The sequence below is a fragment of the Pleuronectes platessa genome, chromosome 15, assembly GCF_947347685.1.
Source record: "Pleuronectes platessa chromosome 15, fPlePla1.1, whole genome shotgun sequence".
In the NCBI taxonomy this organism is placed as follows: domain Eukaryota; kingdom Metazoa; phylum Chordata; class Actinopteri; order Pleuronectiformes; family Pleuronectidae; genus Pleuronectes; species Pleuronectes platessa.
In genome coordinates this window covers 15,201,942-15,225,904 of record NC_070640.1, presented here as the reverse complement: position 1 = coordinate 15,225,904, position 23,963 = coordinate 15,201,942, and the positions used below count along the sequence as shown (strand labels likewise).

At 39.7% G+C, this 23,963-nt stretch overlaps 1 protein-coding gene across 2 annotated transcripts in view; it reads right to left on the bottom strand.

The window, feature by feature from the left end:
* Nucleotides 1-271: 271 nt before the first annotated feature.
* Nucleotides 272-23,963, bottom strand: part of npas2 (neuronal PAS domain protein 2) — a 38,461-nt gene continuing 14,769 nt past the window's right edge. Inside the window, exons 1-21 of one of the 2 annotated variants that reach the window (XM_053441268.1) lie at nucleotides 22,553-23,005; nucleotides 16,709-16,907; nucleotides 15,561-15,617; nucleotides 15,272-15,426; nucleotides 15,014-15,105; nucleotides 14,556-14,645; nucleotides 14,076-14,196; nucleotides 12,570-12,683; nucleotides 12,283-12,398; nucleotides 11,050-11,132; nucleotides 10,846-10,952; nucleotides 10,526-10,673; nucleotides 10,286-10,370; nucleotides 10,056-10,182; nucleotides 8,535-8,629; nucleotides 8,315-8,401; nucleotides 7,330-7,518; nucleotides 5,882-6,066; nucleotides 5,282-5,374; nucleotides 4,939-5,149; nucleotides 272-4,418 (exon numbers count right to left, since the gene is read on the bottom strand). In XM_053441268.1, the coding sequence (XP_053297243.1) occupies nucleotides 4,227-4,418; nucleotides 4,939-5,149; nucleotides 5,282-5,374; nucleotides 5,882-6,066; nucleotides 7,330-7,518; nucleotides 8,315-8,401; nucleotides 8,535-8,629; nucleotides 10,056-10,182; nucleotides 10,286-10,370; nucleotides 10,526-10,673; nucleotides 10,846-10,952; nucleotides 11,050-11,132; nucleotides 12,283-12,398; nucleotides 12,570-12,683; nucleotides 14,076-14,196; nucleotides 14,556-14,645; nucleotides 15,014-15,105; nucleotides 15,272-15,426; nucleotides 15,561-15,617; nucleotides 16,709-16,764 (2,403 nt within the window). In that variant the 5' untranslated portion in view covers nucleotides 16,765-16,907; nucleotides 22,553-23,005 and the 3' untranslated portion in view covers nucleotides 272-4,226. Of the gene's footprint in view, nucleotides 4,419-4,938; nucleotides 5,150-5,281; nucleotides 5,375-5,881; nucleotides 6,067-7,329; nucleotides 7,519-8,314; nucleotides 8,402-8,534; nucleotides 8,630-10,055; nucleotides 10,183-10,285; nucleotides 10,371-10,525; nucleotides 10,674-10,845; nucleotides 10,953-11,049; nucleotides 11,133-12,282; nucleotides 12,399-12,569; nucleotides 12,684-14,075; nucleotides 14,197-14,555; nucleotides 14,646-15,013; nucleotides 15,106-15,271; nucleotides 15,427-15,560; nucleotides 15,618-16,708; nucleotides 16,908-22,552; nucleotides 23,006-23,963 lie in introns of those variants that run through there. The other variant, XM_053441267.1, reaches the window with a different exon arrangement.

The window sequence follows — 23,963 nt, the reverse complement described above, 5'->3', positions numbered from 1 at the left end:
CGGTAAATAAATTCGGACTTTTGGAGGTGAGGATGTTTTATATTTTTTTGGCAGCCAGTAATTAAGGTCTAAATAACTTAACAAATTCTTTAATGAAACAATATAGAATTCTCTGAGAAGTGTTGAAAATTACATCTGCTGGTATCATTTTTCATGGATTGATTCACTTTTCACCAGTGAAAATATTCCTGCATTAAGAACACACAGCTGAGAAACACACTTGCACATGAGTCATTTGCTTTGTAAACAGTTTGCTCAGAATAACAATACATATGTTTAAAATATTTATTTTCAATATATTTCACAATATCCAGGTTGATTTATAAATAATTCAATATAGTATAATATCAAGATATTTTAGAATGTAAACTTAATTTGTTAATTTCTTTTAAAACAATATTAACAATATTTTTAAAGCTTATTTTGTTGGTAAATACAGAAAGACAACAAGCCGTACAAGTGACTGTGCAACACCAACTCGCAAAAAAGCCTCACCTCCTCTAATAAGACACTTCATTATCTGTTACAAAATTACTTTAATTTTTTAAATCATGTAACATACATATGTAAATCTATTAGACATATAAAATAAACAACTATGTAGTCTAAACTTTTTTTTACATTCTATTATACAATATATTCAATCTTTGTTTCTGTAGGGAAACAACAGAAATGGCTGTGTACCAGGTGTGTTTTGTTCATCTCCTGGCATATCTCACCCAGAGAGCGCTGATCTGAGTCAGTCACTGTTTTACAAATCAGAAAAAAGTACAAGTTTAAATGTGACTTAATAAACCACATGCCCTCGAAGGACATAGACACTCGATGAAAAGCCCATGAAGAAGAAAAGCTGACAGTTTGAGGAAAGACAAATAAAATAATTTTTGCAGCAGCAACAGATGTGGAGAGAATTTAACTCAAAGAAAAACTTTCCTAACAGAGCAGAGGGATTATTTACAATTCACACCAACAAAAATAAAAGCCCATCCAAACATTCTGGTGATTTGTCCAAAGCAAAAATGATTTAACCCACAGCTGGAGCACAATGCACTGTGTTTAATGAATAGAACTGAAGTCGCCCACCTTAGCAAGGCAAAACAAACAAATATATAGTTAAACAGACATGGACTGAAAAATGGATCTGGTGTGTGACTATGGAAAAACAACCTCACGGAGAAATCTTTACTTGCACTTCCCGAAAGGTTGATAAATATCTTGAAATAATGAATGAAAACAGAACTATAGTCGTCTATGGCACATCTTAGTCGCTGGCTACGGGTACGTCACTTTATTGTTTCTATATTCAAACATGAGAAAGTTTGGAGACTTATGAAGAGAGACTGACGCTTCCCATCTAAAATATATTTTCATGACTGTTTACAATTGCACTTTATCTTAAAAAAGACTGAAACCGATTTAACTGAAAGCACAAACGACTTCAGTCGCTCATGGCTAAATTACCCTTTATTAGAGACGCAGCTGTTTTTGATCACCACACAGCTGCTGCTGCTCTAAAAGTGTCTGAAATTCTGCTTGATGAGGACGTAAAGATTAAGATTCTGAATTTTATTTCTTTATTTCTCTCCATTGGTTTTCATTTGCCGTGATGTTTCTGAAGCTAACGCTGCGCCACAATCCCATGCAGACCAAGTCCTGTGTAATCGTCGCGATCGTAGCCTTCAGTGGACACGCGCTGTACCTTTTTAAATAAAGATACCTCTTACATATCGACTGCTGAAGGAATGTTTCAATTTCATTAAAAAAATATTTCCATATAATTTACATGGTACAATGGCTTATTATAAACTTCTATATACATCGTACATCTGCTCTGAAACATTTAAAACAGTATAAATTAACATTCTTTTTCTTTCCAAAAGGACATTGCACATGGGAAGTGTGAAACTGCACTAAACATACACACAGAGTATTATGACCTCTGAGTCTTATCGTCCAATGTGAACAGCGTCGGTCTTGAATGGGGCCAATTTGAATCAAGTGTGTCTGCTGAAACTATCCGAGAACTACGGAAGCATATTCCATTTAACATTTTCTACTTTCATGAGATTTTTTTTTTGCTATTTTATTGAATTTATGTTTTCGCGAGAAAACAGTCTGCCCCAGTTTTCACAAGAAAAGAACAAATCAGCTCTCGTTAGTTTCCTAAAAACAGAGCAGATCGATTTTTGTCATGACAACAGAAAATGATCTTGTACATAAAAAAGAAAAGAGCTGGAATTTTTTTTTTCAAGTGAATGCAAAATTCACCTGTAATGTAACACAAATTTAAAGGTAGAAAATGGATATAAATAATCATAAGGTCAGATTCTGACACAGACAGGTCCTGCACAGTAAAATCTGGTAGTGTGTGATTGTCATTACAGAGAGGCACGTACGTTTTCTTCCTCGACATCGTTCAACTGCAAATCTGGCTCCACCGAACCCCTCCTGACCTCCTTCTGTTACAACTGTCACCTCAGCGCATCAACCTGTATCTTTCCTCCTCTCTCAAACACTAACAACTCAGGAGATTGTCTCTCACAGCAGAGTGTGTAAAGAGCGAGATCTTGACGTACAGACAGAACAGACTCTGCAAATCACCCGATGCTCGGTACTTCAACATAAAGACAAATTTAGTGTTTTTGTTGTATTATATTTCACAAAGAAGCACATTGAAGGTGGCCTTGTTTCCAAGGTATATGAAATATCTGCTCTTTTTTCCCAATGAGATCACAATCATAGCAGGAAGCAGTGCGTTATTCACCTGTCAATGAGCCCAGCTTCTCAACAAAATGTCATGATTTCATGCGTTTGAACTCATGCGATCAAATGACCAGACTTAAACAAACAGAGATATCACAGCAGTGGGAAAACACACAGATCAGAGGTGGTGCTCTCTTCTCGTAAGAACATGATGGGGTGAGACACTAAGACCAGTGTTGACCTTTCAATGTCTGTATGAACATAAAATCTAAATAAAACTAGTTTCTTATCTGATATATTTTTTTCATATATATCTGTAATAAATTAAACATGAACTGTATTCATTAGGGTTTCAGTAAATAGTTAAATGAATCTTATTAGATACCATCTTTAAAGAAAGATTTGGGAAATACAGATGTTCACGTGGCAAAAAGCGGCCAATATATATTTCATATATATCCAATACAAATCTAGATGTCCTTTGATTTAATCTGATGCGGAAAATAATAAATTATGACCTATGAAAATATAACTTTGTATTCCAAACGGACCTGAGCTGGATTTTTAAAGCCTTAATCAGACAAAACTATCAAACTGCGCCACGGACGCGCCACGGTTAAAGGCACACATTATATCCCCCCCCCCCCCCCCCCCCTTCCGAGCTTTGCCGTTATTCTCTATGAGAAGTGGTGTGATAGTTGTAACACTCCAGATTGAGGCTTTAAAAATCTAGATAGACCTTTCTAGTTATTGGGGGATCTCCCCTCCCCCCAGTTCCCCAGTGTAGCATGTTACATCTGATTACACCTTATGTTAGATATGATCGTCGTCTCATTACTGCATGTGCCACAATCATAAAGCTGTAAAGCTCCTCTCAAGCAACTCGCCACAAACATTCATGCAAACAAATCTTTGCTTGGTGGGACAAAATGTAACTTCCTCATGAGATGAAGCATTTTCATTGGAGCTAAAGATCTGACCAGTTGGGATATTAGGTTACTTGGGAGGGGGTATCAAGCTTTAGGTTTGAAAACTAATCTCATTGATAAGCCATTATTAGAAAGAAAAATAGAATATTACTTCATGGGCAAAAATAAATATTCTACTTCAGGGTGGTGGTGGTACAAAGTGCAAACAGACACTAAGGAGGAAACTCTCTTGTGTTAGGTGAAAAGGTCCACATGTAAACATGTGAAAATTGTGTCTTCTTGAGAGCTTTGATAATCCACGTGTTCCAGCGGTGTCACTGACTGACGCCTGAGCGTGAAGTGAGCTCAGCCCCTCAGGCTGACGGCCGGGGCTGACGTCAGGTCAGTGCAGCTTCTGCTTGGGGTTTTTATCGCTCCACTCCTTCCTCTGAACAGACAGCTTCACATCAAAAGGGTCACTACCAACGATCTTCCACTTTCAAGCATTTCTCTTGCAGAACATGACGTCAAGGTTGACTTCAAACGCCACAGCGTGCTGCTGCCAACATGCCGACGACACCGAGGGAGAAATCAGCTATGACAGAGTCCACAGCGCTACCGGGTCAGCATATTTCGGAAGTCTGAAACACTGCCTGTCTGGTTTTGGGAATGTTGGTACTGCCTTTGCTGCTGTGGCTGCTGTGCTTGCGGCTGCTGCTGGATGTATCCCACAGTGCTTTGCTGTGGAACGTTAGTGGCGTGTAAGAATGCTGGAGTAGAACCACCATGTACAAGTCCTTGAGTCATCTGTGTAAACAAAAAAGAATGTTACAAAATTGTATATAATAATAATAATATTAATTTAATAATATGTTACTTCATCTTAATTCTAAGCAAATGCGACTGTTGGCTAATTAATTAATAGCTACATTCTTTTGAGGACCTTCCAAGTAAATCCTTAAAGTAAATGAAGCCCTGAGACACGGTTGTTTTCCTTATGGCACCTGGTAAAACACACCTTTGTGATCCATGGAGGTTCATGATGTTCATGATAAAATAATTCAGACATGATTTGATCTGAACAAATGAATTTAAGATTTTATCACAAGTTTGTTAAAAAGCTGAGTTTTCTGAAGGAGGATTTAGATGCAGTGTTACGCCTATAATTAATATTATTCAGTAAAGAAACGGCCTGTGCATCAATTTACCAAAACCCATCACAGGAGATGACATTTAAAGTCTAACCGATGTCAGTAGAAACTAAAACACACAGTGGCTGCTATTACTGCACCGCTACACATAGGTCGCCATACATAGGTCGCCATACCTGAAAGAACTGCTGGGGCTGTTGTAGCTGAAGGGAGTGCTGGGAGGCCTGAGGCTGAGTGTTGTAGGTTGACTGAGGCTGTGGTGGGATGAAACTGTTGTGTGGGAACATGATGGGTGACGTGAAGACCGGGGAGGGAACAAGGACGGCATTGCAGTTGACCTGTTGCATGGAGAACGACGGGGCGATGATCTGCTGCTCCAAGGTGTATCTGCACAGAGGGCACAAAGAAGAGCTCAAGCTCAATGTGAGGTTTTACCACACAAACAGATAACTGTGTGTGTGTGTGTGTGTGTGTATATATGTGTGTGTGTGTGTGTGTGTGTGTCTGTGCAGTTCTCACATGGTTTGGGAGATGCCCATGTTGCACTGGGGAGGCTGTGAAGTGACACTGCTAGTGGGAACCAGTGTCTGCATTGGTTGGTTGAGAAGCATGCTGCACAAAATTAAATGTGTTACTAGAAGAACTCAGTTCATATGTTGGAAATGAAAACTCAAATCAGGATGTCAAAAAGAATGAGGTCATCACATTCAACTTTTAGTCTAAAAAGTATCAAGCATGTACCTGCATCTTACCAGAAATGATTTGGAGCCACACTTATATTTCTAATTATAATAATCAGAAATAATCACACACATACACACTCCAGAAAAAAAGTAAGTAGCTCATGAAAAGAAAAATATGTTTCAGCATTTTAAGTTTTGGCATATCAGAGTTTGGAACGTATGTACTGTACATGTCCTGCCGGTTCTGTCCGGCTGGAATAAAACTTTTATTCTACCAAAAATGTACATCTGCTTCTTTTTCTTTCTTATATCTCTACCTCACCGATGCAGTTCTTAAATCTGATTGTATTACTGATGTCCGCCATACTGTCTGTACCACCTGGGAATTTGACTGGAAACTGTGTGTCTTTTTCCCCCTCTTTTTTTATATTCTCACCGTAGTTGTCCATCTGGGTTGAAATCGTTTTCTGTGTGTCTTTGGTTTGCGTCCTGCAGAGGCCGCGTGTTACTCGGCGAGAACATCATGGGGTTGCTGTAGAAGGGCATCGTCAGACTCGTGTTCGGCTGCACGGGCAGACTCACTGCCTGCACTTGCCCGCCCCGCGCAGTTCTCTGCTGGACCTGCGATGAGATACCACAGCAGCATATAAAAACAGTAGAATCCAACAGAATCCAAATTACATACTTTTTAATTATGCTCATACATCCTTCCTGTATGAAAGTGGATTGTATGAAATGATTATTAAGTTCCAACCATCACCTGAAAATTCAGGTTTTCATGTTCTCTTCTGTGTTTTCTCTACAACGCAAACAAGCTGCAGAAAAAGAAACTGGATATGAAGCTACCGCCTGCTGCTGCTGTTGTTGTGGTGTTTGTATCTTTCGAGAACCGACTGCTCCAGGGCTGAACCATAACATTTACCCCCGTTGTGCCTGAAGTAGGTTGTGAAACGCCACTTGCTAATTATTGCACGTATTCTGAATCGTTTTTTTAACAGCTGTGTTTTAACACATCTTGTGTTGTTTCAGGTTTTCATGATCACCTGTGTCGAGGGAGAGCTGTTCTCTCTCAGGAGTGAGTGAGGGGACGAGCTGTGGGCCCCGCAGGCTGGTGGTTTTGGGTGGCCTGAGATCTGCCTGATCACCCCTGACGGGCTCTGCTGGGCCGGCCTGCCCAGGCCCTGCTGCTGAGGCTGCTGCTGGGCCGGGCCACAGTCCTCGTGGACAGGCTGCTGTAACAGCATCTAACAAATCCACGTACACAGAAAATATGAATTTATCCTTACTTCACTTTAACAGTGATTTTTGTTGAAAAAGTATGTTTATTATAAAGAGAAACAAGATTCAAATGCTATTCTGCATATAATTGTTGAGTGTTTAGTCTGTTTAAGCTCACAGCAGTATGTCTATATTGCCTTCAGTTTATTCAGAATTGGTCGAGGTAACACGCTGGTAACTGGTCATATGTGGCATGGATAACAGGTGTTTGCGTTTCAAATCACAGCTCATCTCTTGTCATCTTCACACCCGAGAGGCAATGATACTAAACAAAGAGACAACTCATCTTTATTAAACAAATATTACAACACGACAGAGGAATCTCTTCTCTGTGCGCGCTATGTAGGTCATGTAGTGGTTAGGGTGCTTGGAGCTGAGCTTGTTAGTGCTGGCCTCTTGGTGGGGCCATTCCAACATTGCAGTGTGAAGTTAGGCAACATGGGCCCATGATGTGATGGTGACTTTTCAGAAAAGCTCACAAACACCTCTCTGATAATTTCTATGTTAGATGTAAGTCTGTGGCTAAGAGTAAATGTTAAATTAATAAATAATTACATAGATACAATACCTTATTTCCCATTTACTTTTTTTCTGTCTAAGAGTTACCTGGAGGTTAGCCAAATGGAGCTTTTCCTTAATGTCATGCAACTCTTGCTGCTGTGTCTTGATGTCAGCCTGCAGAATTCGGGTCCTCTCCTCCAGCTGCTCCTTCAGCTGGTTCATCACTCCGAGCTGAGGCTGCTGCAGCGGATACATGGGCGACTGCGGATGAGGCTGCTGCTGTGTTGGCTGTTGCTGGAGAGACATGATCCAAAAAATCAACTGGGAATGAGCTGACAGTTTTGTTTTGTACAGCAGCTGTGTTCTATTATTTTGTATTCCAGAGAAAGTAACTACATAAGCAGACAATGATTTGTCAATACTCGTATAATAATGGTTCATTATCGTGATGAGGAAAGCACATCAGACCTTTTCATTTGAAACTGCCATAGACTGTATGTTAAAGGGATAGTTCACCGAAAAACAATGTCGGAGCTTCCAGACACTTGGATGACAGCACATGAGAAAGAGAGATTTTTCGGTGAACTATCCCTTTAAGATGGTCGAAATGATGGCTCAGCAAAATTAAGCCAAAGCGTATTGATCACTGGCTGCAGTATAGGCCTCCTCCATTTTAATCGCTGGAACATGGGCCAACTAAAAAGTAAAAATACATGTATGCTAAAGAAATAAAAGATATTTTTACAAAGATGACTTCAGTCTTAGGTTAATGACATCTTCAGCACAAGATGTGTTCTCATCTGCAATATTTTGGCTTCGTTTCAGGATAGTGGGAGGAGCTGGACACGAGTTCTATACACAGTCTATGAAAACTGCTCTTCTATCACAACAATATACATGCACAAATATGTGGAAAGCAACAACCAAAAAACATAAACAAGATATAATCTTGATAATTATTTCTTTTTTAACTGTGTCCGTACAAGCAGCAAATGAAGACATGCAGCAGCAACAGACAGAACAGTAAGACATTGTACACAAACAGAACAGAGGAAGGCAATAAGGCAGGAGAGGAATTCTAAACACTGACCATTGCGGAGTGCTTGCTGCAGGTAGGAGACAGGGGGAGGCTCATTTGGGGGGCGAGGTCAAAGGAATTTTGTCTTTGTGCCAAATTCTACAAGGGGGGAAATGACAAAGTTTTACAATCCAGCACACTCTCTGACATGATATTGCACCAACTTGGGTGCGGCTGTTTTTCACGGAGCATTTTTTATCTCCAAAGACACGGAAACGTTGAATAAACTGACCTTTGAACTAATAGGCTGGAGTCTGGCAGAAGTCTTCTCCGTCCCAATGGAAGCCGACTGCCACGATGGTGTGCAGGCCTCTGTGTAGGAGTTAGCTGTTGCAGAAGAGACAGGTCACTGCTCAGTTAGATTGTTATCAGTGTTCTTCTCTGTTAACTGATAACCACAACACCGGTAAGTTATATACAAGGTCTTGATGCTCTAGATACAGTTTCTTATGCATTACTTTATCAGTGCAAGACACAGCTCTATCATTAAACGATTTTTAAGAACTTCTTGGCTGCAAATAAATACTAGAATTAGCACCTTGTGGTTGTCTGCCTCTGCCAACCAGCTAAGTCGTTGAATAAGGGCCAGAGAAGTATTTTTTGCTGAATATTTTGATGCCAGTGAATTTTAACTTTAACCATTCGGACATATAATTCTTTCTCTTCATTATTTAATCTATTAAGACATTTGTTTTAAATTCTGTCAATCACCATATGAATATTAGAATTATTGGCCCAAACTATTTTTTTTTAGATTTATTCAGTTCTATTTCTATCTCTTCCACTTTAATTCCAAGTGAACGTTTGAGCCAAGTTTGCAGAAACTCCCTGAAGGTGTTCCTGAGATATCGCATTCATGAGAATAGGATGGACGGAAGGACAAGCCAAAAACAAAGCTACCAGCTGCTGCTGAGGCATAACAACTGGATGAAATGGGAAATAGGTTGTATAACTCTCAGGAAGGAAACACTGTGCTACATAAGGGTTATTAATATTTAACTCTAAAGTCTCTCCTCTTTCAAAATACTTCTGTTTCATCCTGAACAGAATATCCACAGATTTTTTTCTACGATAAAGCCAGAACCACTTATAAATTGCCTTTCTTCTATTGTTGTGTAACAAATCTGCTGATTCACTAGCCCTTGATTGCCACCGAATTCTGCCTCTGACTGAGCCCACAAACTGTGATTCATTCACTGGACGTTTTTGTCAATGTAGCCGACGCAAAATGAGCAAGCAAAGAAAAATCATTGACAAATACATTATTCTCAGAGATGTAGTTTGAAAAAATGTATTTGAAAAAAAAGAAACACTGACAATAGGTTTCTTTTCATTAACAGCAACTGTGACGAATCTGCTGCTGTGTATTAATCATGAATATGCAGATGCCGTTAAGGCTTTTATTCCATTAAACGGTGGGAGAAAGAGCAGATGAAGTCAGAGAGACTGGAGGCTCAGAAAAATAGGCCACGCTAAAGTAAACCTTGGAAAAACGTTTAATCATAGATGCATCCTCAACCACATATCAGTGGGTGTTTCATTGACTTATAATCTGTTTGTTGAAGAGGTTTTAAATCTGATCACAGGATCTTTTCAGATTAAAATACGAAGGCTCAACTTTTTTTATTTTCTTACACTTTTTCTGCCAAATTTAAATGACAGTGTATCCTGCAGCCATACAGGAGCAGGATAACTGCAAATATTGACCCGCTGTTGGGCGAGTTAGCACTTTAGGGAGCAGAGGATGACTCACATGCAGAGTCTGACAGCGCTGTGTGGGAGGACTTCCGGGAGCTGTGGGAGGATACCGAACGTGCACCACTGTTTTTGTCCCGTGTAGGGTCCAGTGTCGAGCAGATGTCCAAGTACAGCTCCTGAGCCTAGAACACAGAGCCAGGTTTAAAACAGAGGGTCAGGTATAAGGCTTGGTCCTTGGAGGCCTCTCAGACTGTATGTACAGTAAAAGGAGTCTTGATACCTTACCTTCACAGAGGAGGGAGCTATCTCAGGTGGAGAGATCTCTTCAAGGCCAAACGCTCTCCTCCTTTCAGCTCGCACTTCAGCATAACTGAATCACAGCAGATAGAAACAGCATGAATGACAGGTGTAGATCGACCCCTGTCTGAATCTAAAACCACCGCTATCTTTGCCAAAACAGCCGATGACATACACACAGACTTGGCACACGTCAAGACTACCCCAGGGTAAAATAATCAGTTTTACCTGACGACAGTGTGAGTGCAGACAATGAACTCAGGCTTGGAGTTCCACTGGTGGTAAGTGATGTAGTAGTGAGTCTGCAACCAAATCCACTGCTGCCCTTTGGTCAGGAAGCGATAGTAACACGATTTACCTTTTCCAAACTGCATCACTAAGAGGAGAAAAAGAAGACACACATCAGTGACATGTTCAGGCATCACAGGTCTTTGCACCAGTACAGTGAATTCATGTATGTTAACATTAACCTCTTTGAGAGAAATGGATTCCTGGATGTGGTGGTGAAGGTTGGAAAGAAAGATGCAGCAGATAGACATGTTACTTACACTGATTGTGACACTGAGCTATAAGCTCCAAGTCATCTACATGATAGTAATCATAGCCAGACGTTCCAAGAACCTCAAAGGGTAAGTAGCCGATGATTGGTGAAGCTCTGAAAAAAAAAGAAGAAGATGATTTTCACATTAGAACGATTTTTGTTACAAATAAAAACCTAATGATTGATTGAAAGGAGGAAACAAACCATTTACCTGTGGTCTAAAAACAGAAACTTCCATTCAAGGCTGTGTCTGGAAGTGAACTCATCACAAGGATCTTCCACATTACACAGATCCTAAACAAAGCCACAGTCACAGATCGAGAAAGTCATGATTAAAACATCACAATAAAGACAGGAATTAACAGCCTCATCATATTTTCTTTTATTTGGTTTGGAGATTTGATTGATGCACTACTATAATGTAAAGCCACCAGGACTATTTAATAAATACAAGTATAATGCTTGTAATATAGCATGTAACAGAATGTACAGTATAACTTCTGTACTATGTACATACTATTTTGGAATTATATTTGTGTTGTCTGCGTGGTAGGATTATTTTCTAAAAAGCTGTAACACTTAACATTTAGTATATTGTGAATAAAAGGTTATGATCCCTGAAACTGGTCTGGGGGGTGGGGACTGTGCAGGGTTCAAAACCTGCAGATTAAAACCGGTATGTGCAAAGGATGTGTCTTTCGTCTGAGAATCTGAGGAAAAAAAATATTCCATGTCACGTAGTCCAGACATTCATTGTTCCAGTCATTCCATATGGTAAATGAGGGTAATTTGGAATAAGTAGTGGGGAAGAATAGAGGTCTGTTCAATAGATCTACCCTCTGAGCCCCAGCATTTTTTGAGGTGGAAAGGTAAAATGGAAAGTCCTGTCATGTTGCATTTATTAAAAATATTCATAAATTCATATTTTCTAAACCTTTGTAGGGTGACATAACTATTGTGACAGGATAAACGGGAGTTTAACGATATGTGTCAATGCCATTCAATCGAGAATAAAATTATAACGTTTTTTTTTTTTTTTTTAAGTGTGACAGTGCAGCTCTTCCTCCCCCAGCTGGAGATCCTGTGATCTGAGTAGATCAGAGCAAGGTTGTAGACATATGAATGCAACTCTATTTGACTTCAGTAACTTGGCATGGGTCCAGATGTAAACTCACTGAGCACCGTAGGGATCAGGTGCATCCTAATGATATAATCAGCTGGGAGGAACACAGTGTGACAGTGTGCAACAGGAAATGTCAAGAGAGCACTTGACTCTGTGCAGTCAATATGGACCAGACTAAATCCCCTTCATGCCATAGACCACAGCTCACTGCTGTTTGCTTATTATGGGTTCAGTTCCCCCCCTGTTTTCTTCCTTTGAGGGTTATGATGCCACATGCAAAATACACCAATGCTCAGGTTTCAAATTCCCGGTTGGTCTCACCTTGAGAAACTGTGGCGTGACTAATCGTACAGTAGCAATGAGGCAGACCTGCTCCTCCAATGCTGACTGTAGGCTTCTAGGTAGCGTCAACTCAAGACCGTTACAAGATCTAGGCACTGTGTGACAGAAGAAAAATAATATGGCAACACAGTTAGTTGAGACATCTGTCATAATCTTATCCAATGAAAATAACTATTTATATCTATATATTAAGAGGATACATGAACAACACTGAAATTAACATTTTACGCAATTTTAGGTCGTTTCAAGAAAACTAAAAACCTTACCATTGTTATGAAACTTGAAATCTCCAACAAACTTGACATACTCGTACACAGGTGGCTCTTTGGGGTCAATGTTCCCTCTGGCTAGATGACAGCAAAATTCAATATGTGCCTCACCTGAAAAACAGCAGATTTTCATTTTGAAGACCAGTCGTTATACAATATACATGTATCTAAAATTTGCCTCTATTATTAATGAGGAGCTTCTCAATCTGTTTGGGTTTGGTTTGATAGACAAGTTGCAGGTCTGCAGTTTGCAGATGAAGAACAGAGAAGAGCACAATTTATTTGGAACATTGCAAACTCTAACAGGTCTACAGAGGTTATCCCACATCGTAATGTTTGCTATAGAAAATCATGAGGTGAATGAAAGACTTCACATCAATTTAGCGCAAGGAAATAAGGCTTAAGGAATATTTATATTTAGTAATCTGTACTTCTCTTACTCTCTTTTGGGAGTCAGAGGAGCTGATATTTATGGCTTAACAACACATACACTTGTCTTTGTGTCGTCATATAAACTATCCGGCAGAAAACTTTTAGATTAATAAAAAAGACATTTAACTGTGAATAATTTGCCACCATCTACAGGCATGTGGTCATTTTCCAGATCCTCACAATCATATATTTTTGTATGAAGAGGTCTGGATAGTTTGTGCACCACTTAAATTAGCTTTTTTGGTGACTTTAGACATGTATAAGGAGATAACAAGCAGGTGAACTTGAAAATCCTCATTTGATGAAACTTGATTGAGCGTTATTTGGTTAAAAGCCATGACATTCCTTTTCATGGAGGAAATAACACAGATTGACGTGTGTCTTTAAAACGGTGCCAAGGAGATGATGGTGATTACTGAATGGCTCTGTGACAGTTTCCTATTTAGGCTCCTGAGGACAGACTGAGACACTTGCCACTCACCCTCTCGCTTCCCCAGAAAAGCCCAATAGTGACACCGGATTAAGGTCAGTGTCTTGAGCCCCAGATACTACATTGCTTTGGATTAGTGCAAGAGCATAACAGTGATTTAAAAGTCTTAACTATGATACTAAGCTAGCACCTATTATTAGCTAAAAGGCTAATCATAGATTCACACTAATCAGCAATCCAATAAAGTATAGACCCCAATTCAGCAACCTGCTCTATATTTAAAGAGCTTGAAGTGGTATTTACAGTGTCAAAGCAAACTTCAGGGATGTTTTGAAACACACAAATGAGTCTAAAATAGTTTGGCAGGCTGATAACACAAATTAAGTTTTGTGAAGTCTCTATATTTCCACCAAAAACTTTACACTAAATAAAATAAGCTCTGAGCTACAAAATGAGTTAAAAAAAGTAAACCGGATTTGCTCCGCATTCATGCCCATCATTTGACCTTCCGATAAGATCTGAGACCAATCTGCCGGCTTTGACCTTTCAACTGTCGTGCTTCAATGACCCAGACGCAGTGTGGTGTTAGCCACGGACAAGGGCCAGACGTGCACAGAGAGGCCGCCCAGTAGGATACTCACTGTCAAGGAAGTCAGCAGCAATGGGGTCAGTCATCAGCATGTGGGATGATAGCAGCTTATACACCTCCCCATGTTCCCGCTCCGGGAGGAAATTCAAGATATTTTGGTCCACCATATCTGACTGGTGCAAAAAAGGACACAAGAATGATGGTCAGTATTGGGGGAGTGTACAATATGTAACATTGCTGCGATACAAATATAGTTAAATGTGACATCATCATTAACCCCTACAAGGTTTGAGGGTTTTAAAGTTATTTCAGATACACTGACGAGCCATGAGCCTAAATGTGATGCTTAAACCATCGCTCTGAAATGTGAATGAAATGACTGTATGTATTTGTTTTGTGTCTTGATGTTTCTTAAAATAGAAAAAAAAAAAGATTAAAACAACAAAATTAGAACAAAAAAGACGACAACAACAACAACACAATGCAGAGTAAGCAAGAGGGTAAAGTAACTGATTTTAGTTTCCTTACTTACCGGTAAATGGCCAGTAAGTGAAGACACACTGTCAGATACGTATATGATGTTTCCATCTGTAGTTAATGCTACCAAGAAACCATCTAGGGCCTGTAAGAGGGAAAAGGTGGGGGCTTGACATTGAGGCTACAAGTATGTAGAGCATCATTCTGCAAATGAGCAGTTACACTTGAACACTTTCACATGTCATCTATATCTGTGGTAGATAATTGCAGAACAAAATCATACTGACATGTTATTAATGTATTTGCCTCCTCCATTGCCACCACAGTTCAGGAGTTCTTACAATTCTTGCAATGCTCTGGGATAAGCCAACTTGAACAACAGTTGGAAATTTAACTAAGACAAACAAATTAATAACATGTCAGTTAAAGACTGTGTCCTTTATTTTGTTAACAATATTAGTCAAAGCTTAATCATCATTAGCTGTTCTACAAACACATCTTCCTGAGCTTTACCTCCAGCATTAGCTGAGTGAACTCCTCATTACTGAGGAACGAAGGCTTCCAATCCTGTCTCACATCACAGGTTTCATTCTGTGCAGTGATGTCTAGAGAAGAGAGAAGGGCAAGTAAAAGGATTAAACTAACTTCATGATGGGATCTAAACATTATTCCTGAGAATTATATAATAATAAGTTAATTACCCCAAAAAGTGGGGAAATACATAAGTCAAAACATTTCGAGAACTCATGCTGTATACAATGCATTTCTTACCTTTCTGTTTCTGCAAGAAATCAATAGTTCTCTGCAGTATGGTGGACTTGTCCATCTTGCGTGGATGGCCTTGGCCCTGCAGCATAGTGCATAGCTCCTTGATGAGCACATTGAATTGGTCTCTTCTTTTCTTTTCCGATTTGTTACGGGATGCCCTAAAAACGTCACCACACGAAACCAATTATCAATCAGTGGACTTAAAGGCAAAAGCTCCACTTAATTGGCCTGTATTATACAGTAAACACACATACTACCTCCAACCAAACATACACATAGGACTGATGAGTACCTTTTTGCCCTGTCTTTCTCGTCGTCATCCATTAAATCGTCCACGCAGCTGTTGGTGCTAGAAACGGAGTGGTACAAGTTAAAATGTTGTTTCAGCTAATGTCATCTTCTTATAAGAAATTTGAGTGCTTCCTGACGTTCTGCCCAAACCCTCTAAGTTCTGGTTGTAGGGTGGAAATTTGGGTTTCATCTTTCTTCCTCTGAAGGTGCAAATTTTCTGCAATCAATCATATAATGTGTTGTAGGTAGAGTAGAGCTGCCCGGTGGGAAGAAAGAACAAGTGTGTAGCATGTTGCATTAGCCTGGTGACTAATTGACAGATGTAATGCCAAAATATATATTCAGGTTTAGGTTCAAATTGAATGCCTGTGCAAAACTCTTAGTTGGTTATGAGTGGCTCTTCTTCCTAATCCGACTCAACGGTGTATGGACAGAAGGTAAAACCCTTTAAAGCTAATTTGTGCAGTAAGTATAATCACATGACAATGTTAGAAGTATTTCCTTTTACACTTCGTCTACACTGATGTGGGCTACTGGTGTGGCCAGGGCTTACAATGAGCAGACAATACAATGGTCATACATGAACTGAAGACTGCAAGTGATATGATTAGTGATTGTTTCTGTGTGAGTATTATTTTTTATAAATAGCACAGGGTGCATTATTGCACACTTTAGCTCAAACGGAAGAATATGCACTGTACATGATAAGTAATTCTTCAGTTATTCAGACGAAATTTGAATAAAATACTTTTTTGAATGTCTTTTCCACGTTTTACTCATCTAACATATTGTGTTATACAGTGACATTTAATTTCAAACAATTTTAATTATATCATTTAATAATTGAGTAATTATTTAACATTTAACAATAAATGTGACTGATAACATTAAATCAGATTGTTTAAGATTTGTATTTCAAAGCCAAATTACTAAACCACATATGTTATGAGTCATCCACTATATGAGACACTAGTTATATCAAAGTAAATGGGGACTCCAGTGAATGTTTGAAAACATTTAAAATGCACACACACAAGGTACCCCTGCTCAGTTTCAGCCCACTCAAATGTTGAAGAACATGTCATATGTGAATAAATCCTGTGTATTAAAACAGATCACAAACTGAAGGTGAATTGATTTGATACTCACTCCCAATCCCTGTGGGCGGATGAGCAAGGGACACCAAAGTCAGAAAGGTTGTCCATTCTCACACCCTTTCCCAGCCAGGCCCTTTCTGAAGTCTTATAAGTCCCATCCGCGCTGACCTTGTCTGAACACTCTTATGGAAAATCCTACCGTGGACCAGCTACCCACCACTGCCTCCAGTCCACCAAAGAAACGCCAAGTCCTGTGAACATAGACAAAATCATTACAACCTAAAAGATAGATTTTGGATGGAGGATGAAAATTCCTGATGAACTCATGTTGTAGGAAGGCTTTTTCAATGAGACCTGCTTTAAGGAAAATACACAAGATCCTCCAGACATCTGTGAAAAACATCCATCCTCTTCAACAATAAGGATATCGGGTGTGACACAACTACAACACAATGTAAAGTACATTACCCCCTTAAGCCTCCACCTGAGTACAGTACTCAGTCGGAGTACTGTCACAAAATAAGTGTTGTTGCACAGGAGGAGCTCCCCTGACCTAGAAAAAATTGTCTGAAGACGACACCTCATTTTGAAACCCTGTGTAGTAACAGCCACCTAATCCAAACTAAGAGCTCACAGACTGGAGCTTTGTTTGGAAGCAATTAAGCAACTGGAGATTTTATTTGTTTACAGTTATTGGTGACACCTCTGCATATGGCCTACACTTTAATCCAATATGTTTTCTTAATTTGGTCAACAGAACCTGCATCATCTCAAAACTGTCGCACAAATAAATACGTATAATAACAAAGGGCTGTTATTTTTTCCCAAATCTCCATCAAGTTCTAGTAGAAAAAAAAAACACTCACGTTCCTTTAAGGTTGTTTAAAATGGTTGATGGGTTTTGTGGTCTGGAAACATTTGACATTAAATATGAATCATATTCAAGTTATGACTAGAGCTCGTGCGGAATGAGAATTCAGGCAGTCGAGTGATGTACACAAGTGGCCTCGGAGAAACTACCTGTTATTGCATTTTCAAGTCAAAGGAGAGCCAATATGAGTAGGGAATACAAGAGTGATTTGGTGCAACCCTGAATAATTAACTACTTGCAGATTATTAGTCTAGATATAACTAAACATGTTCTGTATTCTGCACTAGTCTTCTTGTGCCCTTTTACAGTAGAAAAAGAGTACATCCAATATTTGGTTTCAGTATTCCATATTATAATTAAGCATGTTGTGTTTTGGTGCTATACAAATCACATTATACTACCCCCATAGTATATACGAGCACGTACAACTGTATGGAGCTGGTAAAATACAATTTCACTTACTTCAGCCACAGAGATGTACTTAGTGGAAAAAACTGCATTCAAGTTACAAAGCACTGCAGCTCAAGGGTGAAACATATAAAAGGAGAAAGAGTCAAATAGCCCCTAACTAAAAGACTGATTTCCATTAGCACCAGATACATGAGTTATTTTTATCATACCATGACTAAACAGAAAAGAAAACATGTAGTACTGTGACATTTCCCCATGCAACTAGTGATTATGTCCATCATTTTACAGAATAAATATCTACACCATCACTACAATTCTCAGACACTTTCATGTCAAATTGATATAATCTGATTTAAAATTCTCATGTGTAGGGTTAGTGTATATATAAATCCCCACTCTTTAATTAAAGCATGTCACTTATTCTCTGATCTCAGACAGTTCATGTCAGATTAAATGCTGCTGTTTGTTTTAAAACCAAGAACTCATAAGTTCCTGTTTTTACTGATTATACAGACGACAGCATCATTGGTTTCTGATTTGTTCCGCTTGTCTGTGCTTTCTCCCAAACTCTCACCTTCCACACACCCCGTTTCCCGTTCAGGATAATAATAATAATTAAATAAATTCACATTTGACATTAGCTACCAGGGGATAACCCCTTCATAAACAACTGATTTGCAAAAAATGCATCTAGTTCTAAAGCAGGAAGCAATGCCCTTGGAGCAGGCTTACAAGGTGTTTGACTTAAACACAGGAGGCCCAGGTTCACATCCCATCTCCTGCTTCAATTGAGCAATAATGAATCATGAACATGAATCGTTCAAATGGACCATTGTTATATTGATGTTTCCCAAATCAACCCTGACTATCTATTCATACTCAGCACCAACATAAAATGTTATCCCTGAGGGTTAACACTAATAATATACATACACATAATCAGAAACATAACATGCATTGCTGTCCACTGATAATTTGAACTACTGGTAAAATTAAAAAGAATAAAAATCTACAAAAAATGCAGAGTTTTGGGTGCATCAGGGATTTCTTCACTCTACACAACCATGTAAAAAATCCTTACATCTCAGCCTCCTTTCTTAGAATGTATTGAGGTTAGACCACACCTCGCAAGGTTAACAGCTAGAAAACACCAGAGTCTAGTTACACTTGTGCCCCTAGGTATTTAAGGCCTTTAACCAGCAACCTGAACTCATTGTAGAGGTCAGTGCGGTCATGTTCAAGTTCACGACCAAACTCTGTTTACGCTATAAAAAACATGCACACTTTGTTATTGTGCATAAAACTTCCAAAGAGGAAACTAAGTGCAGGAATTACAGCGTTTTTTTGAAAGTACATAGATTCATAAAAAACTTTAATGGATGAAAAACACCTGCTGCCAAAACGTCTCACACTCCACCTTCCCTACCTAAAAGCTCTTGCGAGATCTGCTGTCCATTTGTATATTTAATTTAAAGCCCAGTAAATATATACAAGCTTGCCTGAGGCAAACAGCTCTTACATATTTAATGTTTGCTACCAGTGTTGTATTCCTAAACATCTAGCAGATCTTAAAAGTTACAACCAGTCTTATTTTTATTCCAAACACCATTGTGCAGTCATTGAAAACGTCTGATGGATTTGAAAAAGGTGGCGGTGTGACTTCTAGACACCAGACAGCTCATTCGCTGCGGAAGTTCTAATACTACACAGCAGAAATAATAAAAATACATCTGCAAGGCTCATATTTCCTCTTCAATGAAATGACAATTGTACTGGTCCTTGCACATTGAGTTCCTCACATGCTGCCGCCACATTACCTCAGGTAGCTGTGTTATCTTCTAAATAATTTTTTTTTAACTATCTGAGATACTACACCACTGTCATGTGACAGATCATTTACGGTTTATCAAAACCTCTGACTATCTTTTAGTTATCGGTGGATTACACCACTTGGCGATAGAGTCAGTAACTGTAAACTTAGAATGACTTGAATGACATGGGCACAGATAAAAGATGCTGACAGCAGATATTTCTCAAGAAAAAAAATACCTTTTTACGTCAGTGCATGGGGTGTGGCTGACAACGTCAACTCATTGGGATTTAATATTAATGACACAGCATTTGGGTTAGCAGCAGTGACACAGACTTTAGTCATTCTCCTTCATATATTACATGAGAATAAAGTCCTGACTTCTCACCTAAAATAACTATTGTAACATGGAACTGGGTAGTTCATACAGCAGTGCATTTAACTGTAATCTACTGTAAACCCACAGACCAAAGAAAACCTGCTTTCTTCATTTATTTTTGAATATAGGACAAGATGGTGAATATCCCTAATACTGGCAAAGAACTATGTAATTATGTTGACCTTAATTTATGGAACAAATTGATTTGGAACTTCCACATTTACCTTGCATCTAGACAGACCTGGTTTATGAAAATGTCAACTGGGATTTTTCTTAGGGAGAGGCAATGGAGACTTTACAGCTGTACATGTTTTACCGTTTACATCATGGTAGCTATCTTAAGCCATCATGACTAATAATGTGAATAATGCACATCAAGAGGCATATTTCAGAAGCAGGATTTTTTCATGAGTGTATTGAATAAATTGATGGATCAGCCAAGAACATGTCTGACTATATATTCCAGTAGGATTGCAATTTACGAATATTTTCGTGATTAATCAATTAGATGTTTGTCCATAAAATGCCATTCTGTGTTTCCCAAACCCCAACTTTTTATTTAGTTGTAAATAATGGCTTCATTAATGGTTATCTAGTTATCTAGTGAATGATCTAGTAGTGCAATATAAAGCAATAAATAAGAAGAGGAAAATTCGAAATAAATGGTTTTCAACACGATAAGAGCTGTTGTTGACAATGTTATCCCCATGTCCCTAAATGAGAAATTGAAGAGAAAGCCGCTATATATAACATGCGTACTTGGCTTTTTTAAAGTGGTACTGAAAAATCTCTTCCCTGGAATAACAATAAATCCACCATCACATGATGCTGACCACTAATGTTATCAAGAGTTGACATTTTCACTGATGGGTTACTGATGTTTCACCTGCTCTCTCTGTCTCGGTCACTCACTCACTCACCCACACAGACTTTCTAGCTTGCAGTGAGAAAAAGCTGTTTGAAAGCTTTCTGAAAGCCAACAGCAGTCTTTCAAAAGTTATTGCATTATTCCAGCTCACACTGTTTTACCTCTCTTGTGCTGATGGATGAGGACCTTGGGATAATTGTTCAGGCTACTTGCTAATCCAACTCTGCAGTGTGGGATGCTACTGTCTGCTTGTCTGAAAGTTTACATTTCCAGACCACCTGCATCTTGTTTTGAGGCGGCAGGTCAAGCTGTCAGCTAAACACTGAAAAGGCCTGGACAGGCTTAGTTTTAGTCAATCTAGAAATGTTTATTTCTTTTCTCTTTTTTTTATGAGAACTTCATAAAATCACTTCTGCTCAACTGTTTTTGGTACCTACTCAAGGATTCACTTTTGTTTTAATGTTTATCTCAGTCTGTTTTGATGGCTTGGGCTGTATGTAATCTAAATCACATTTGTACACAATTATAATTCATTCACTTGCTTCATTTCCCCATTAGATGGTTATTGTGGTTAAATATTAACCAAATGCATCGGCCATATCCCCATAAAATCCCATATAAACCACATACACACACTAAGTGGAAACATAAAGAACATTTCTGAATGCTGTAAAATCCGTTTGATCATTAATAACAGGTCAGTTTCTGAATTTACAAAAACAAAATGTCTAAGCTTTCTGTCAGGAGTTCTGGAGAAAGGGAAGCTCCCCCTTCACTGATAAGGAAACAGGAGGCCCTTCAATTGGTCACCCACCTACAAATGAAAAACAGTGGGAGGGCAGCAACGAATGCACTCAATGAACCTTGCTTCCTAGTATATACACAGTAAATAAGTTATTCTGCTACACTTCATCCCAGGGTCAAACCGAGGAAGTGTCTCTGCAGAGAACCATGTCAGCTGCACACGAGAAGCACAGAATGCCTTGAGAACGAGAAAACAGCAGGTTAGCCAGAGAAATGTGACCTCCAGTAGACTTAAAGCTGCCCGGCTGGGTAACAGCAGCCTGACCTAAGCCTGCTGAGAAATTATTCAAGGATATCTTTTCACATTTTGCTATCTGGCAGTCTCAGGGGAGGCATTAACTAACATGTCCTCCAGTGTTTTGCTACTGATTGTCATCAGCGGTGGTGCAGCGGTGGGGGAAATAGGTTATTTAAACGTTGTAATCAGGGCTCCTGATGACTGAGAGCTGAAAACATGCAAGCGGCGTTCAAGAGCGATGGGGTTTATGTAGCTGCTGACACTCCGACTCCTGTATTTGCCAAAAAAATACGGTATGTGTTGAGGCTCCACAGCCTGGCTCTGGTAGAAAATGATTAACTAACTATTGACAGGAGCTAATCATGTGGTCGGCTTACTCTACTTTAATCTGCGAGGAGGCCACTCATGAACTTTGATGTTACGCGCAGTGCAAACTGGTGGCGGCGACACGACAACATTTTGCGCTCCTCTTGTCAGGAGAGGAGAAGCGAAAGCCCGAGTGAAATCGCACGTACCTTGAAAGCGGCTCTCCAGCAGAAACACAATTCCCCAGTTTAACTTTGGCCGATCCAGTCATTTTCTCACAGGGAGGGAATAGAAACTACATCATAGCAGCTGATCGCGGCAGCTCCCAGCGTCTGACGGACCCGGGCGAGCGCGCCGAAAGCGTTAAATTGTATAACAACGCCTAAGTTATTAACGTGCTGTTTCGAATCACCGGTGAGCCTGTCTGCGGCTCTGACAGTTCCCGTGTATCAACAGCACACGGCCAGATCCCCCAGTCGCGGTCTCGGTGGGCTGGGTCCGTCTATTTTCCAGGCACTGTACTCCACATCCTCCGCTGGCAGTGGCTTGTAAACAGGACTGAGTGGCTGAGAACAGAGGAAAGTAGGTCAGCTGGTAGCTCAATACTCGGCTAACGACGGCAGCAGCAGCATAAGCAGTCAGGCTGTGCAACACAACCGAGAGAAACCTCCAGTGACCGGGAGGAGGGGGCCGATTGTAATCTTTAACACGTGCTTAATACACGGCTAATAGCGCCACATTAAATGTCACTGGGAGAACTGCGATGGACGATCCCCCGCATGTCTGCTGTGGGTTTACAACGCACTTTTTGCACTGGGTGGGAAATTGTGAATGGTACAGTCTGAAATGAAAGTCTAATACCACTTGGCCATGGACGCATGACAAGAAGACCTTGAATCTATTAGGTCAACGGTGTGTGTGGGGGGGTGGCCACAGGCACCTGGAATGGCCCCAGGTAGACTACACACAGCATGGAGGCCACCCTAATGTAAGGGTGAATGCAATCCCCTCGCTGTCAGACAGAGGTGACTCTGATCCATAAGAAAGGCAAGAGGATGAGACTTGTGTTTTTGCCCTAAAGTCCTTCCCCATGCACTTCCTGTGTTTTATTTTTCACTACTTCCTTGTTGCATTTTCCCTCGGCTGAAGTCCCAAATGTGGGTCAGCACTGTGCATGACTCATTTCAAAGGCTCATAATGGTCCCGCCTTCGGTCTTTCTGCTTCTGTCAAATGATCACACAGATGGGTAAAGGTGCCGGGATATCCTCGTGCTGAGAACTTGCAGGAAACATGAACACAAATAAAAGTGAGCGTGGTAACGCCACAATAAACCTCTCAGCTTTGAATGTAATAATTATCAGTAATCATTCCACAGTTAATATAATGTCGCTGTCTCCACGGAGTCTGCACAAAACCTAAACAATTGTAGGCAAGCCCGGAATTTGATAAACACAGCTTTTGTTTTTAGTGAGTAAAGCCAGAAACCCACTGATTATAGCCCTCAGTGGGGTATGATAACTTCTAACTCAGGTAGATGTTCATTGATTTTTGACAAACCTGAATGTGAGCCTGTATTTTTGCTGATAAAAGAACAAAATCTGAACTGAAGCAAATGAGAT